This window comes from Phacochoerus africanus, chromosome X (genome assembly GCF_016906955.1).
Source record: "Phacochoerus africanus isolate WHEZ1 chromosome X, ROS_Pafr_v1, whole genome shotgun sequence".
In the NCBI taxonomy this organism is placed as follows: domain Eukaryota; kingdom Metazoa; phylum Chordata; class Mammalia; order Artiodactyla; family Suidae; genus Phacochoerus; species Phacochoerus africanus.
The window spans coordinates 89,000,788-89,014,680 of NC_062560.1; the positions used below are offsets into that span (position 1 = coordinate 89,000,788).

Below are 13,893 nucleotides of genomic sequence, written 5' to 3' on the forward strand. Positions count from 1 at the left end.
TCTCTAAGGGCAAAGCTGCAATATATGTTGTCTTGGAAATTCTCAAAATTCCAGAGTTGAAACAAATCAGACCATCAAAGTGCCTTGGTGAAATTTCAGTTCCTACAGTGTTGCTAACAACAAACATGCCATCAATAACACAAACTCATCAAATGTCCCAGTTGAAAGTCTTTTTTTAATTATCGTTATTATTAATCATCATCAGCATCATTATCATTAGCAAAAATTAAATCCACTAATAAAACAAAAATCACAGTCCACAGGCAGGTGTCTTAATGACAGTGAATCAATAACATTATTTTCATGTACAAGGGACAGCACCCTGAGGATAAAGACCATATCACAGCTTGATAATCAATCCAACAATTCAGCCAACATTATTGAGCACCTAGGCACAATGGAGGATCTTAAAATGAATACAAGAATCCCTGCTTTCAAGGAGTTTTTAGTCCCATAGGAGGTATTGAAGAACATCAAGATCACAGGACCACGCAAGATCAGTGGCATAATGGACTCAGTGCCATGTATGAAGTGTTACTGGAGAAGGGCATCACAAGAGACTACCATCACATTCAGTTGGGAGCAATCAGAAGAGGTTCTTTAGAGAAGGTGGCATCTGAGCTGGGCCTTGAGGAACTGGAAGGATTTTGGCAGACTGGCACGTAGAGAGTGGTTATTACAAGTGGCAAAAATAGCGTGGGCCAAAGCATGACCCTGGGAAAGTTAATGGCACATCTGGGGAGAGAATAATAGTCCAGTTTGGCTGGTGTATGGGATCTATGTAAGTGGGAGTAGCTTGATAAAATGCTACAGGTTTTATGGGGACCATATTCTGAAGAGCTCTAAATGATAGGCTAATATTTCACATCTTTAACTTGCATTAGAGTAACTATATTTATCCACAGCAATAAAATATGTAATCATTTATGAAGAGATATGGTCACTTCAGTTCCATATTTCTTAGGGAAACTCAAGTGGTTTCTAGGCAATGTTACTGCCTTGCTATCAGAAATGTCCCAGCACTTAACACCAAGCAATCGATAGAATTTTCTATTCTGCGTGCAGTTGAACCTCTTCCCTCTAAGTCTATTCTTTCCATCCATCCAGGGACCACCCTTCTTCCCACTTCCACCTCCAACCCCACCAGTTCTCATGGCACCTGATCAGTTGGGGCAAGTCTAAGTTAGGATTTCCAGACAAAACTACTACCTTGAAACTAGTATCCAACAGCTTGAGAAGTGAGAGTGGTGGTGGCTGGGGTACTGAACAAAGTCAAGAAAATGTAGCCATTTGAGAAAATCTGTGAAATCCTCATTCTATGAGTCAAGAATTGGGATTCTGAGTTCTCTGAAATTGGAACTCCTGGTCCTCCCACCCTGTTTGGCCCAGAGGACAACTGGAGGGGTACCAGAACTCACAGTGCCTAAGTAAGGTCATCTTTTAGAGTTTCCTCTTATGGCCATGGACATCCTTAAAAGGATGACATTTCATCTGTGTTAGAAGTTACTTAAAGGCCTCCTGCGTCTGAGGCTGTTGAGGCTGTGGATGGAGTGGAGTGAATTTCTCTTTCTGACCAAGGAGCCCTATTGGGCTTTGTCTTTGCCCCACAGGCTGGTAGTTGGGAACTTCTCAGTGCACTGACGGTATAAAGATGCTAAAGAATAGTTGTATTAGGTGACCAGGACAAAGAAGTAAGCTATCTAAACCAAGCAGTGAAGGCTTAGAATCACCAGTTGCCATGGCCACACTGCCTGCAGCTGGTCAGTCTTTCAGCTCTTTTCTGGAACGAGCCCTCCTCTGCAGGAAGTCATGGATCGCAGTAGTGAGGCCCCATGTCACGCTGGACCTTAGGATGACCAGGGAACCTCCACGGTAGATGAGGAACACCTTTCGGCCCCGTGTGTCCCACACGTCCTGGGCAGAGGCCCACAGGCTTGGCATGCTCTGCCAGCCAATATGGGACTGCATATTGGCCACGAGCACAATCAGAGGATACAGAATGAGGCAAGTTATGGTTCCATTGACACTCCCAGACACCAAGGCAGGAACCCAGTGGGGCAGGCCTTGCTCTGCTAAGCTATCCCGGATGGGGTCCTTGAAGGAGAAATACAGAGCACTCCCCAGGCTGTTCCTGAGAAGGACAGGCCAGAAACCACGATAGTAACCCATTGACAGCCGCCCCCAAAGCCCATAAGAGTGGAATTCCTTGAGGATGCTGAAGGTGCTGGGAAAGCGAGCTTGCTTGCGACCATCCTGGAGCACATTCTGCACCCTTTCAAAGGGGCTGAGCGCCACCGCCTCCACCACACCAGACATGAGCCCTGCAGTGCAGCGGTGTCCCAGGGAGTGGGGCCCAACAGGGCAGAGAGAACACAGCAGGTTTTCATAAGTCCCAAACAGCAGAGTCCCTTGCAGCGTCTTGGAGAGAAGAGGCGGGTAGATTCCCCGGTAGAAGTATTGAGGGCCTTCGTGCCAAAGCTGCCGGACGGCCTGTGACACCGCCACGGCATGGATCTGTTGCCGGAACACAACCTTATAGATAGGAAAAGTCAGAAAAGTAGACATAAAGTTGGAAACAGCCCCAAGGGCGTAGGCCTGGGGGTGCCAGCTTTTCTTTCCAGGAGCCTCTGTTCGTGTCCAGGGCTGAAGCTCCTTCCCGGGAGAGTGGTTCTGTTCCCCCATGCTGAAGATAACTGGATGCAGAGGGAAGAAACTGGCGAGAGTGGGGAAAAAAGAAATTAGACTAACGAGTGAAATCTCTTGGGGAGCATTTTCATTGCTTAGTTAGACACAGAGTCCCAAGAAACTCAGCTCTAAGGAAACAAGCGACTCTTTGGGCCAGTTTCTGAGAAAGAGTCACGCTCTTCAGAAAGAATGCATCCACCTTCAGAGGAAACAAAGGCAGTTCGTTTTATTCTGAACAGAGTCACCTCCACAGTGTTTATCTGACCTGGCAAATATTCCAATATTCAGAGCAGGTTGAAGATTGAAGAAAATAAAATTGGAGAAGGAGGGTTCCAAAACTTGATTGCATTCACCACATGAAGTTTTGCATCTGATAAACTGCTAAAATACCAAGTTGCTCTTCTCTTTCTAAAAAGTGCCACTATCTTACAGAGGCAGAAAGGCATTCCAAAGTTGTAGTCCAGCACTTTCTCTAAAAGTTGGTAGTAAAGTTAGGGAGCGGGGAATCTCCTTGCCTCTCTTTTTGTAGATTCCTAACGATGTGGTAGCTATGTCATGGCAACACCCTGCCCCCCTCGCCCAACTGAGGAACAGAAAAAGTAGCAGTTCCTGGAAGTTTAGCACTAAAAGGCTCTGTACTTGGCGGTTTCTAAGCTTCACTTTGTAGACCTGTAGTTATGCAATAATGCAGGGGGTCTCAATTTACATATAATTGACATTTGGGACCAGATAATTCTTTGTCATAGGTTCCTGTCCTGTGCATTGTATATATAAAACAATAATATAAAAATTTGAAACCTACTTGATACTCCAAGGCAAAGTTGATTTAAGCTAATGACACATTCATTCACAAGCATATTAGTATTTCAAAAGTTGTACAAAAAAATATTTTCTAGGGATTCCCACTGTGGTGCAGTGGGTTAAGGATCCGGCGTGGTCTCTGTGGGGACTCGGGTTCAATCCCTGGCCCCTTGCAGTGGGTTAAGGATCCTGCATCGCCACAGCTGTGAAGTAGGTCACAGCTGAAGCTTAGATTCAGTCCATGGCCCAGCAAATTCCATATGCCGAGGGTGCTAGGGCTAACATCATTATGTGTCATGTGCTATGAAATTTTTTCATATGTACTAAAAACCTAACAATTTAAAATAAAAGTTTGGCCAGGAAAAAAAAAATTCATAGGTGCCTGCCCTGAACATGATATGACATTTAAGCAGCATTCTGGCCTCTACTCACTGAATGCCAGTAGCACAAGGTGTGATCTATCCAGCTATGACAAACAAAAATATCTAAATATTTATTTATCTAAAGGCATTGTCTTCCCCCCGGGGAAGGGCTACAATTGCACCCCCGCATCCGCCTGCCCCAGTTTCAGAACCACTATACTAGAGGAAGTGGCGGTGCAAGGATTCCAGACTACTGCTCCCACCTCAGATGGTCTTGGAAGGTTACCTTATCCGAAAGGTAATGGTTGGGGGTAGCCAGAGCACATGAAGGACACTTGGATCAAGAAGAAAATGAATGCTCAGTGCAGATCTGAGAATCTGAGGGAGCTTGTCAGGAAGGGAATAGGGGTCACAGGAGGGGGAGGTGGTGTGTGGAGGAGAGGAGGCACAGGGTTGTGTGGCTGGGGGAGAGGGGACAGGGCATGATGACAGGCAGGGGACTCACATCTAGACTGGCAGGAAGCCCAGGAGGAACTGCAGAGCCAGAGGTTTCACACAGAACCTCAGGCTGTCTGGTCCCCAGGGAAGAGGGCTGAGGGGGCTCTGATGGGGCCAGCCTAGTCAGCAGGGACAAGGGCGCCCCACCCCAGGCCGAGGTGCTGCAAGAGGCCCACTGCAGCCTTCCCTGGGCTGCCACGGTCAAACCTGCCTTGCAGGGCTTCTCTTCCCAGAATCACCCCCATCAGCATCTCTCTGGCTTCTGGCTTCAGGCTCCTGCTCCATCCCTGAGTCCACAACCTGACCTCACAACCCACCCCCAGCCACAGTCTCTCTAGGTGGAGGGGGTGGAGGCTCAGCTTCCTGAGCTCTGCCCTCACCCCTCCCTGACCCCGGCAGTCCATGTTTCCTTAAGCCTCACCCCCTTAGCCCTCATGTCCAGGAGGAGGGTGTGGTGGGGGAGGGTGGGCTCCTCTGCCTTGGACCCTTGAGCTGAGACCTGGCCAGGGGCAAAGGCTCAAGAGTCCCCCTCCTTATCTCCTTCTGGGGCACTTCTGGGCCCCTGGCAGCACCTCCCTCTCTCCAGAGCCAAAAGGGACCCCTCCCTGACCCCCAGGCAGGAGGTAGCTCCACTCAGGCCCCCAAAGCCACAGGGCTCCCTAATATTACCCAGCTCTCCTATCAAGGATTTGTTCCCCAAGCTTTACCTGCAGGTACATAAGGACGGGTGGTGAGGGCAACATCTGTCCCCTCTTCTATCTCGGAGTGCAGTAAAGTTCCACTTCTTCCTTACATTTTCCCGAATAACCTATAAACATGTGTTGGACTGATCATATAAGGCGGGGTGACAGCAGAAAGAAAACTGGGCTAGAATGTGGCAGACCAGAATTTGAAGTGCCAGTTCTGCTATCAACTTCTCACGTGACCTTTAGAAATACCTTGACATCTTGGAGCCTCATGCATCTTGGTTATAAAATAGCAGAGGGGGTGAAATACTCTCTAGGCATCCTTATTCTGTGCATGTAGCAGGGGGTTGACTTGCGGGAATCTGAGCCAATATTCGAAAGAGGAACTGTTCTTCTTCCTCCCTGGTTCCTTCTGCCATCTTTGCCAATAATTTTCAGGGATTAAAAGTGAAGAATAATTTAGAAACACCCTGCCTTAAATATCTAATTCATCATTTTATAAACCGAACTCTTCCTGTGTTCTGGGGGCAGAGAGACTACTTACTTTTCTCCTCTGTATTTTTTTTTTCTGTTAAAATCCCAGGCTTTGGGACAGACAGACCTGAAACTGAACTCTGCCTCCACCATTTACCTACTTGTGTGACCTTAGGTAAGTCATTTTACTCAGTCTCAGTTCCTTCAGCTACAAAGTAGGGGAGTTTCCATAGTGGCTCAGCAGTAATGAACCCAATTGGTATCCATGAGGACTGGGGTTCTATCCCTGGCCTCACTCAGTGGGTTAAGAATCCCATGTTGCCATGAGCTGTGATGTAGGTTGCAGATGCAGCTCGGATCTGGCGTTGCTGTGGCTGTGGCATAGGCTGGCAGCTGTAGCTCCAATTCGACCCCCAACCTGGTAACTTCCATATGCTGCAGGTGTGGCGCTAAAATGACAAAAAAAAAAAAAAGCTACAAAATAGGGACAATAGACCTCCCTCAAATGGTTGTTGCAAAGATTAACAAAATAAAATGAAGTGGATGACCATCATAGCATGATGGCCTCGATGAACAATATTTTTTTTAAAAAAGATGCTTCTGGACCTCATCACTTGTCTCCACAGAGCACATGCTCCTGCTGGACATTCTCAGAACCAGATGAAATGATACGATGGGACAGATCCTGTGTTCACTTGGGAGGTAGGGAAGATCTTTCTTCTGTGACTGCAGAGGTGTTATATAAACAGTCCCAGACAGCCTGGCTCCTTAAATATGAATTTCAAAGCAGGGACCACAGAACAAGGGTGGAGTCAGCGTAGAGCAGTTATCTCCCAAACCCTTCCTATGTTTACATCCTAGTAAAGTGAGCCCAGGGGATTCCAGACTCCCCTGGCCCTTGCCTGTACAGATGGACAGCTTGTGTCACCACACCAGGATCCAGCCGCACATTTGGCCATCCCTCCAGGACATCCCTCAGCCAGTCCTCTGGTCAGCTCACAGTCATGTACTGATCACTCTGGGTGGGTCATGGTGGAGCTAGGTCAACCAGGAGCTAAAGTAGAAGGTGGAATAAGGGGTACTAATCAAGGTCAGAGCAGACAGATAAAAGCAATTTATTTCACCTGGGGCAGGGAGCAGCCAAAAATTTCCCTGGTGAGGGGCATCGGACTTGATCCTTTTTTTTGTTTGTTTTATCTTTTTAGGACCCCACCCATGGCATATGGAAGTTCCCAGGCTAGGGATGAATTGGAGCTGCAGCTGCCAGTCTACACCACAGCCACAGCAACACCAAGGTCTGAGCTACATCTGCGACCTACACTGCAGCCTGTGGCAATGCCAGATCCTTAACACACTGAGCTAGGCCAGAGATCAAACCCACAACCTCATGGATTCTAATTGGGTTCTTAACCCACTGAGATACAAAGGGAACTTCCAGGACTTGATTTTTAACCAATAAGCAGGCTCTCATTTAGGTGGAGGAATAAGGGCAGGAGTTCTAGGCTAGGAAAGAGGCCTAAGGCACAAATGCCTAAAAGCGTAAGTGATACCCAGCTCTGGACTCAGGCTATAGGAAGAAGACAGAGCTGGGGCTGACAGAGACTCTGGGCTGGAGTCCCAGTGCCTCCATTCACGATGTGTGTTAACTGCCCTGAAACTGTTTTCCTATCTGCAAAATGGGATAACAATGCCTGTCTCAACAGCACTGCTGAGAAGCTTAAATAAGATAACAAATGGAAAGTTCCTAGCACAGAGGAGGCAAGCAGCCAAGGGCAGCTATTATTGTTTCAACTAATAGCTTTACCCCCCTAAACCTTTGGGCTTTTAAGGTTTCTTCATTGAAACTGGAAAATGTGGTCTCATTAGAGCCGTGAATTGGAACACACTCCCACACAGGAGGCCAGAGATCAGGGATGCTCTGTATCTAACTGGACCTGCTTAGCAAATCCTCTTGCCAGCTTTGTACAAAGAGTCCCTCACTCTGTTCTAATGGCCCAACCCCATCACTTGTACGTAATCCATCTCCTTCCACTATTTCTTTTTTGTCAGAGCTCTAAGATCTGTTCTTTGTCCTGTTTGACCCTACCCCCACCATGGTTCAACTGAAGATCACCCACTTTCGCGACAAAGCCAATTTAAACGCAGAACAAGAGTCTGCAAGAGAGCCAGGGTCAGAGGTCATGGTGGTGGGGAGCAGAAGCAAGAGTCTAAAAGGAAACCCAAGAGCTACTGCCAGTAGCACCCTTTACAGCGTGATGCGGTCTCTTTACTTTCTAAATCCTCCACCGTCCACCCCTTCATTTACTGTTCCATCCATGCAAAAGCCCACAGTCTTCAGATGGAAGGTGCTTCATCTCCCAGTGTGCATTGTTTATTCCAAGGAAGTCTAGGCATTGAGGCAGTAGACAAGAAGGCAGGAAGGAGCAGGTGAAGTACCTTGGCAGGTTCAAGACAACCCCAACAGCAGTTGAAGGGAATCAGATTGTTCTCTTGCTTCCCAGCACCAGGAGTCAGGAACAAGCCCCGCAGGGGGCCTCCTAACCACAACCTATGGAAGGAAGACCTTCTCTTCAAGAACCTTAAGTCACAGAAAATGGTGCAGCCTTCGCTGCCCCTGGCTTCACGGCCCATTCACTCCAGACAGCCCTGCATGCCGTTTCCATGGAGTTGCTCCATCTCTGGGGCCAGAAATGCCAAATCCAGCAAAGGAGAGGTCCCCTCAAGAGCTCACAGAAGGGCAACCTAGCAACGTGTCCTTAAGCCAGGAAATGAAAGAGCTATATCAGCGGCAGAGAGCTGGAGTTCAGGGGTTAGGTTAAATTGTGTTTCATTTTTCACACATCTTCCTCAAGTACAAGTTGAAAAGGAAAAAAATTGTTAGGAAGAAAGATGGTAAGGGGAGTGGGTCCTAACCATCTCTGGGCCACAGACTCATTGGGAAATCTACAAAGCTACAAACTCCAAAGAATATAGAGTCCCAATTCTATCCTTGACAAACCATTTCAGGAAGGAGCCCAGGTGAAACTTCTGCCCTGGAGTTACGTTTCATGGCAGATGCAGTATGCACAGGTACACTGGCCACAGCCACATTTACTTATTAACCTCAGCATAACGTGGTGTTTCCAGCAGTCGTTCACAAACACCTCTACATCTCAGAATGAACTGCCACGCTAGTTAAAAATGTAAATCCCACTCCCCCAGCCCTAGTCCTAGTAAATTGGAGCTCAGGAATCTGCATTTCTAACAAGCTCTTCAAAAACGATTCTGAGAAGTTCCCATCATGGCACAGCAGAAACAAATCCAACTAGGAACCATGAGATTGTGGGTTCTATCCCTGGCCTCGCTCACTGGGTTAAGGATCTGGTGTTGCCATGAGCTGTGGTGTAGGTTGTAGACACAGCTTGGACCTGGCGTTGCTGTGGCTGTGGTACAGGCCGGCAGCTGTAGCTCTGATTCGACCCCTAGCCTGGGAACCTCCATATGCTGTGGGTGTGACCCCCAAAAAGCAAAAAATAAAATAAAATAAAAGATTTTGAGACAGCCAGCCTTGTACTCCTACTTTGGTTAAAAGCATGGACTCTGGTGTCAAAGAGACTTGATCCAAATCTTGACTTCACCTTGTCATTTCAGGCAAGTCATTTCAATTCTCTGAGCCATGTCTGCTTTGGGATCATAATCAGTAAAAATAATGTTTTACCTAAAAAAAATTAAAGCAGGCAGCTTGTTGTAGTGTGAAAGAAAAGTGCCTCAATTTCTTCTTCTGTACAATGGGTACTATAAAAGTCTCCTACTTTTTCCCTCACCCCTTTCCCTACTGCCTCCCCTAGCTCTCCCTCAGCACTACCTACCAGCACACTAAGACTGCGGTGGAGATGGTTTAAGACCACCCACGTAAAAAATGCCCTCTAGGCAGCTTACTAGGGCAAAGAGTTGGCATTTGGAGAAATAACAGACTTGAGCGTAAAACCGGATGCTGATACTTATTTGCTGTATGATGCCGGGCAAGATGCCTGACCTCTCTGTGCTTGTTTCCTCCCCTGTAAAATGGAGATAACAGTCCTTGCTCACTAATTCTATATTGTTCGCAGTGCGCCTTCCTATATCCACTTTGGCTTTTCTCCACTAACCCACAATCTGAGGGTAGAGAGGGGTGTTTATAAGGGGCAGTCTTTGGAATCAGGCATGTGGACTTGGGTGTGAGCTCCTAGCTCTCTACTTCCTAACCGGTGTGACTGGGTGCTGAAGTCCCCTCTCTGATAAATGGGCATACTACTACCTCCTTCACAAGGCTGCTGAGACGAATAAATGAGATGTCCAAGCAAGCGCATCTGTATGCAGAAAGCGCTCAGTAATTGCTTTCTCTCCCTTCCCCCCATACAAAGGTGAGGGATTCTTATTGTTCACTTGATTTCTGTCCCACCTCGTGTTGAAGGCATCCGGTCTCAAAGCGCGGAGGACAGCAGAGGTGGAAGGGGAGAAGGAGAAAGGAAGCGAGGGAGAAGCAGCAAACTCACGGGTAAAATGCAAATCGGCCCGGTCCGAGAGTCCGAGCTGCACTTGACACCGCACCGGCTCCCGCGCCTGTGTGCCGCAGCCCCCACCGGCTGGCTCCCCCCTTTTGCTAGCAATGGCCTCGGGCCGGAGGCTGCGCGGGGAGGCCGCCCCTTCGGCCTGCTGATTGGCCGCGCCGCCCAGCTCGTCATGCTCTTTTGTCTCAATGGGCAGAGGCTAAAAGAAGCGGCGGCTGCTGGGAGGGCCCAGCGGGTGGGCGGGAGCGGCTGCTGCTGCCGTGGGAACCGCGCTGCCTCGACTCTGCTACCCCTGGCTGGGCCGCCGGGCGAAGCGGCTCCTGGTGGCTCCTGGTCGCTTAGCGCAATCCTTCCTGCAGGGCCACGGAGACCGGAAGGCGGCATCCGCAGCTCTCCACGCCGGAGCAACCGCTGTCCACCAGCCGAGCGCTGGTAAAGAAAGGGACCGCGATCGCCCGGCCAGGAGGAGGAGGAAAAATCACCACCGGGTCTGAGTGACTCACCCCCCGGGGAATCGAGGTCTGCGGGGCTGGGGAAAGAGCACCTCCGCGGCCCTACTGCGCTGAGGCAGGAGGTGGGTTCCGCTGGATGCTGGCGAATAGGTAGGATTTGCCTGGAATGAAGGAGGGGCGTTTTTTTTTGGCGGGGGGGTAATGGTGCTGGAAGGGAGAGAGTCGCATGCTGTCTGTGTTGAACCCCCTTTGCACGTTCTGGTTCCTTGTGAGGAATATGTGCTTGTGCGTGTCCTACTCCCATTCCTTTTCTCCCTGGCAGGCCACGAAAAGCTGAATCCGAACTTGAATTCTGATTGCAGAGCTGGTAAGCCAATGATTTGGATGGGGGTAACAGGGTGGGTCAATTTGGCTTGTATTTACAAGGTGGGAGAGGGAATTTTCCATCTGGCTACAGCAGAGGAGGGAGAGAGAGAGCAGGATGAGTGATGAGGATGCTTCTGACCCTTCCCTGCCCTGCCCTGCTTTCCGCGATGGCGTTGAAGACTGGGATCTGCAACCTCACGTGCCCTGACATCGACCTATCCCGGAATCGAGCTTTCTCACCTAGGCACTTGTTGCAGATGCTGAACGTGAAATAAGGGCGTGCACTTGTTTCCGAGCTCATATAAAAATCTGAGAAATAACGGAGAAAACTTGGCGAAGGGGGTGTGGTTGAGACCCGAGACCATGAGTTTAATGGAGATCTTATTTGCCATCACACATCTGAGACTTAGTCCTTTGCACTCTGTTTTGAGAGCCCAATATCGGTTCCACGCACTGCCTATTTCCTCTAGAACTCTAAGCCGCAGTTGCTCCCCCTCCTGGAAGATTGGTTGGGCAGGGGGGAGGGGGGGATGGTTGTAGTTCTGAAAAGCAGCCTTCTAGCCTGGGAACACCCACTAGCTCCTGAAGGCTGTAATTGCCAGATTCCTGCAGGATATTTTCAGGGCAGTAGGCAAATGGAAAATGTATGGCAAGGTGTTTAGAAAGTTGAAGAAAATGACTGTAGGCTTCTTCCTTGCCTTTACTGACTCCCCCCCCCTTTTCTTTACAGTCCCTACTGATATACAAGGAAGGCAGGCAGAGCCCCTCAACGTCACTTTGGGGATTTCGTTCGCAGATTCAGCTTTTCCAAAAAGCCCGAGCCTTGCGTTATATTCAGATAGATGATCTTCTTGGGCATGGCTAGCATAATTGCACGTGTGGGTAACAGCGGGCAGCAGAGTACACCCTTGCCACCTTGGGCCCATTCCATCTTGAGGTCCTTGGGGAGGAGTCTTGGTCCTTTAAGGGTCAATATGGTGGAAAGAAACATGAAGTTGTTCTTGGGAAGGGCGGTGCCATCCCAAGGGGAAGAAACCTTTGAAAACTGGCTGATCCAAGTCAATGGGATCCTGCCAGATTGGAATATGTCTGAGGAGGAAAAGCTCAAGCGCTTGATGAAAACCCTGAGGGGCCCCGCGAGGGAGGTCATGCGTTTGCTGCAGGCAGCCACCCCTAACCTAAGTGTGGCAGATTTCTTGCGTGCCATGAAACTGGTGTTTGGGGATTCTGAAAGCAGTGTCACTGCCCATGGTAAATTCTTTAACACTTTGCAGGCACAAGGGGAGAAAGCCTCCCTTTATGTGATCCGTTTAGAAGTGCAGCTCCAGAATGCTATTCAGGCAGGGATCATAGCTGAGAAACACACAAACCAGACTCGCCTGCACCAGTTCCTTTTAGGGGCTGGACTGCATGGGGACCTGCACTTCAGGCTGAAGCTTCTTCTCAGGATGTATGCACATGATCCGGAGCGTCTTCCCAACTTCCTGGAGTTAATCAAGATGATAAGGGAGACAGAAGACTGGGATGACACTTTTATGAAACGGAAGCGTTTCAAAAGATCTGAGCTAATCACGGAGAGGGCAGCGAGCCCCATGGCATTTCAGGGCCCCCAGCTAACAGCCATCAGCAGTGCTGATTGCAGCGTGATAGAGATAGATGATACTCGGGATGACTTGGATGAGGATGTGATCCTGGTGGAGCCTCAGAACCCTCCACTTACATACACAGGTGCTCCTCCCCACAGAATGAGAGCCAGACTGCAGGACCAAATACTGGCCATTGAGTCCCCAAACAGTTCCCAGGCTCAGTGGCCTTCTACCAGTAGTGGTTCTGCACATAAGAATGATAGTCCTGGGGATATCCGTAGAGCCAGGAAGAGAAAATATACAGTCTGCTGTTCCTATTGTAGTGAGGAGGGCCATTCAAAGGAAACCTGTGACAATGAGTGCAACAAGGCCCAGGTATTTGAGAATCTGATCATCACCCTGCAGGAGCTGACACCTGCAGAGGAGGAGAGGTCAAAAGAGGTCCCTGGTGAACACAACGACCTCTTTGAGCCACAGTAAGGTGCTAGACCCAGCCCTGAGTGAACCCTTAACTGTATTCAAAGAGTGATGACAGGAAAAACAGGGGTGGGGTGGAGGAAGCGTCTATAGGCATAAATTAATACACAAAGTGGCTTTCTTTTGGGAAGAACAACAACATTGATAGGAGGGCCTAATCTCTGTCTCTGCTCCTTCCTCCATCTGCCTGAGGGTCTGTTCTCCATGCGTGTGTCTATTTCCTTGAGGACTTTATTCTTTCTAGGAAAGGAGAATAACTTATTGTTAAACCTTCAAAAAATGAAAGAAGATACAAAAGCTAAAGTACAAATGACCTGAAACGCTTCACTCTTGTCATTCTTTGGATGAACATCCTAGCAATTTCCCTATTCCTTTGTACCGAGATAGATATACGTGTAGATAAAACTGATCAATGTAAATGCTGTTCTATACTGTGTATCTTTTCATCTAATAATATATGCTGTGGATTTCTGTGTCAGTTAATATTACATATATATGTATATATATATATACACACATACATATGTATATATATATATACACACATACATATATATATATGCTTCAAGTTTCCTGCCTCTGTGTGTGATATTACTTTTAGGAATATAAAGGGAAAATAATAAGAAAACTAAACATAGAAGTTATGGGGGGGTCATACTGTGAAGTGGAGTTTGATCAACCTCATTGACAGGTGAGGAAAAGGGAAGCTGAAAGGAGATGACTCTCTCCCAAATGGTCCCTTATCACAACTGACCTGTCTCCTACATCACAGAGTCAGATCTGCACTCACTACTTAATAGTGTGCCAATACTTTCTTTGCTAGTGCATCTTGAGAAACCTGATGACGGGACAGGGGTGGGGACAAAATTGAGAAGTGGGCATTTCAGGGGCTCCATTCCTGTTCACTTTGGAAAGGGGCAGCTCTCCCTTCTCTGAGTAGATTCCTTACATTGCTGCTAATGCTGCTTCTGGACAAC

The 13,893-nt window shown here is 48.3% G+C and overlaps 3 protein-coding genes across 5 annotated transcripts in view; 1 reads left to right on the forward strand and 2 right to left on the reverse strand.

Annotated features, from left to right (window-relative positions):
• TMSB15B (thymosin beta 15B) overlaps positions 1–10,096 on the reverse strand; it is a 29,862-nt gene extending 19,766 nt beyond the window's left edge. Inside the window, exon 1 of the mRNA XM_047765323.1 lies at positions 10,021–10,096. The gene's annotated coding sequence lies outside the window, so the exon portion shown is untranslated. The remainder of the gene's footprint in view (positions 1–10,020) is intronic.
• Positions 142–10,077, reverse strand: SLC25A53 (solute carrier family 25 member 53). 2 transcript variants are annotated; one of them, XM_047765320.1, is made up of 2 exons: positions 10,021–10,077; positions 142–2,713 (listed from the first exon to the last, which is right to left on the reverse strand). In XM_047765320.1, exon 2 carries the CDS (start codon positions 2,680–2,682, stop codon positions 1,762–1,764), a length of 921 nt encoding a protein of 306 aa, XP_047621276.1. In that variant the 5' UTR covers positions 2,683–2,713; positions 10,021–10,077; the 3' UTR covers positions 142–1,761. The 2 variants fall into 2 exon arrangements, with proteins under 2 accessions (XP_047621276.1, XP_047621277.1); XM_047765321.1 differs by lacking the exon at positions 10,021–10,077 and adding an exon at positions 5,054–5,814.
• A 182-nt stretch (positions 10,097–10,278) lies between the features above and the next one.
• Positions 10,279–13,383, forward strand: ZCCHC18 (zinc finger CCHC-type containing 18). Of its 2 annotated transcripts, none has more exons than XM_047765318.1 (2): positions 10,279–10,637; positions 10,810–13,383. In XM_047765318.1, the coding sequence occupies exon 2, from the start codon at positions 11,696–11,698 to the stop codon at positions 12,917–12,919; it is 1,224 nt and encodes a 407-aa protein (XP_047621274.1). In that variant the 5' UTR covers positions 10,279–10,637; positions 10,810–11,695; the 3' UTR covers positions 12,920–13,383. The 2 variants fall into 2 exon arrangements, with proteins under 2 accessions (XP_047621274.1, XP_047621275.1); XM_047765319.1 differs by having other exon boundaries at positions 10,279–10,609.
• The last annotated feature ends 510 nt before the right edge of the window (positions 13,384–13,893 follow it).

Excerpts from the sequence above, each read along its gene's own strand:
- SLC25A53 (XM_047765320.1), bottom strand. The coding sequence starts at position 2,682 with ATGGGGGAACAGAACCACTCTCCCGGGAAGGAGCTTCAGCCCTGGACA.
- ZCCHC18 (XM_047765318.1), top strand. The coding sequence starts at position 11,696 with ATGATCTTCTTGGGCATGGCTAGCATAATTGCACGTGTGGGTAACAGC.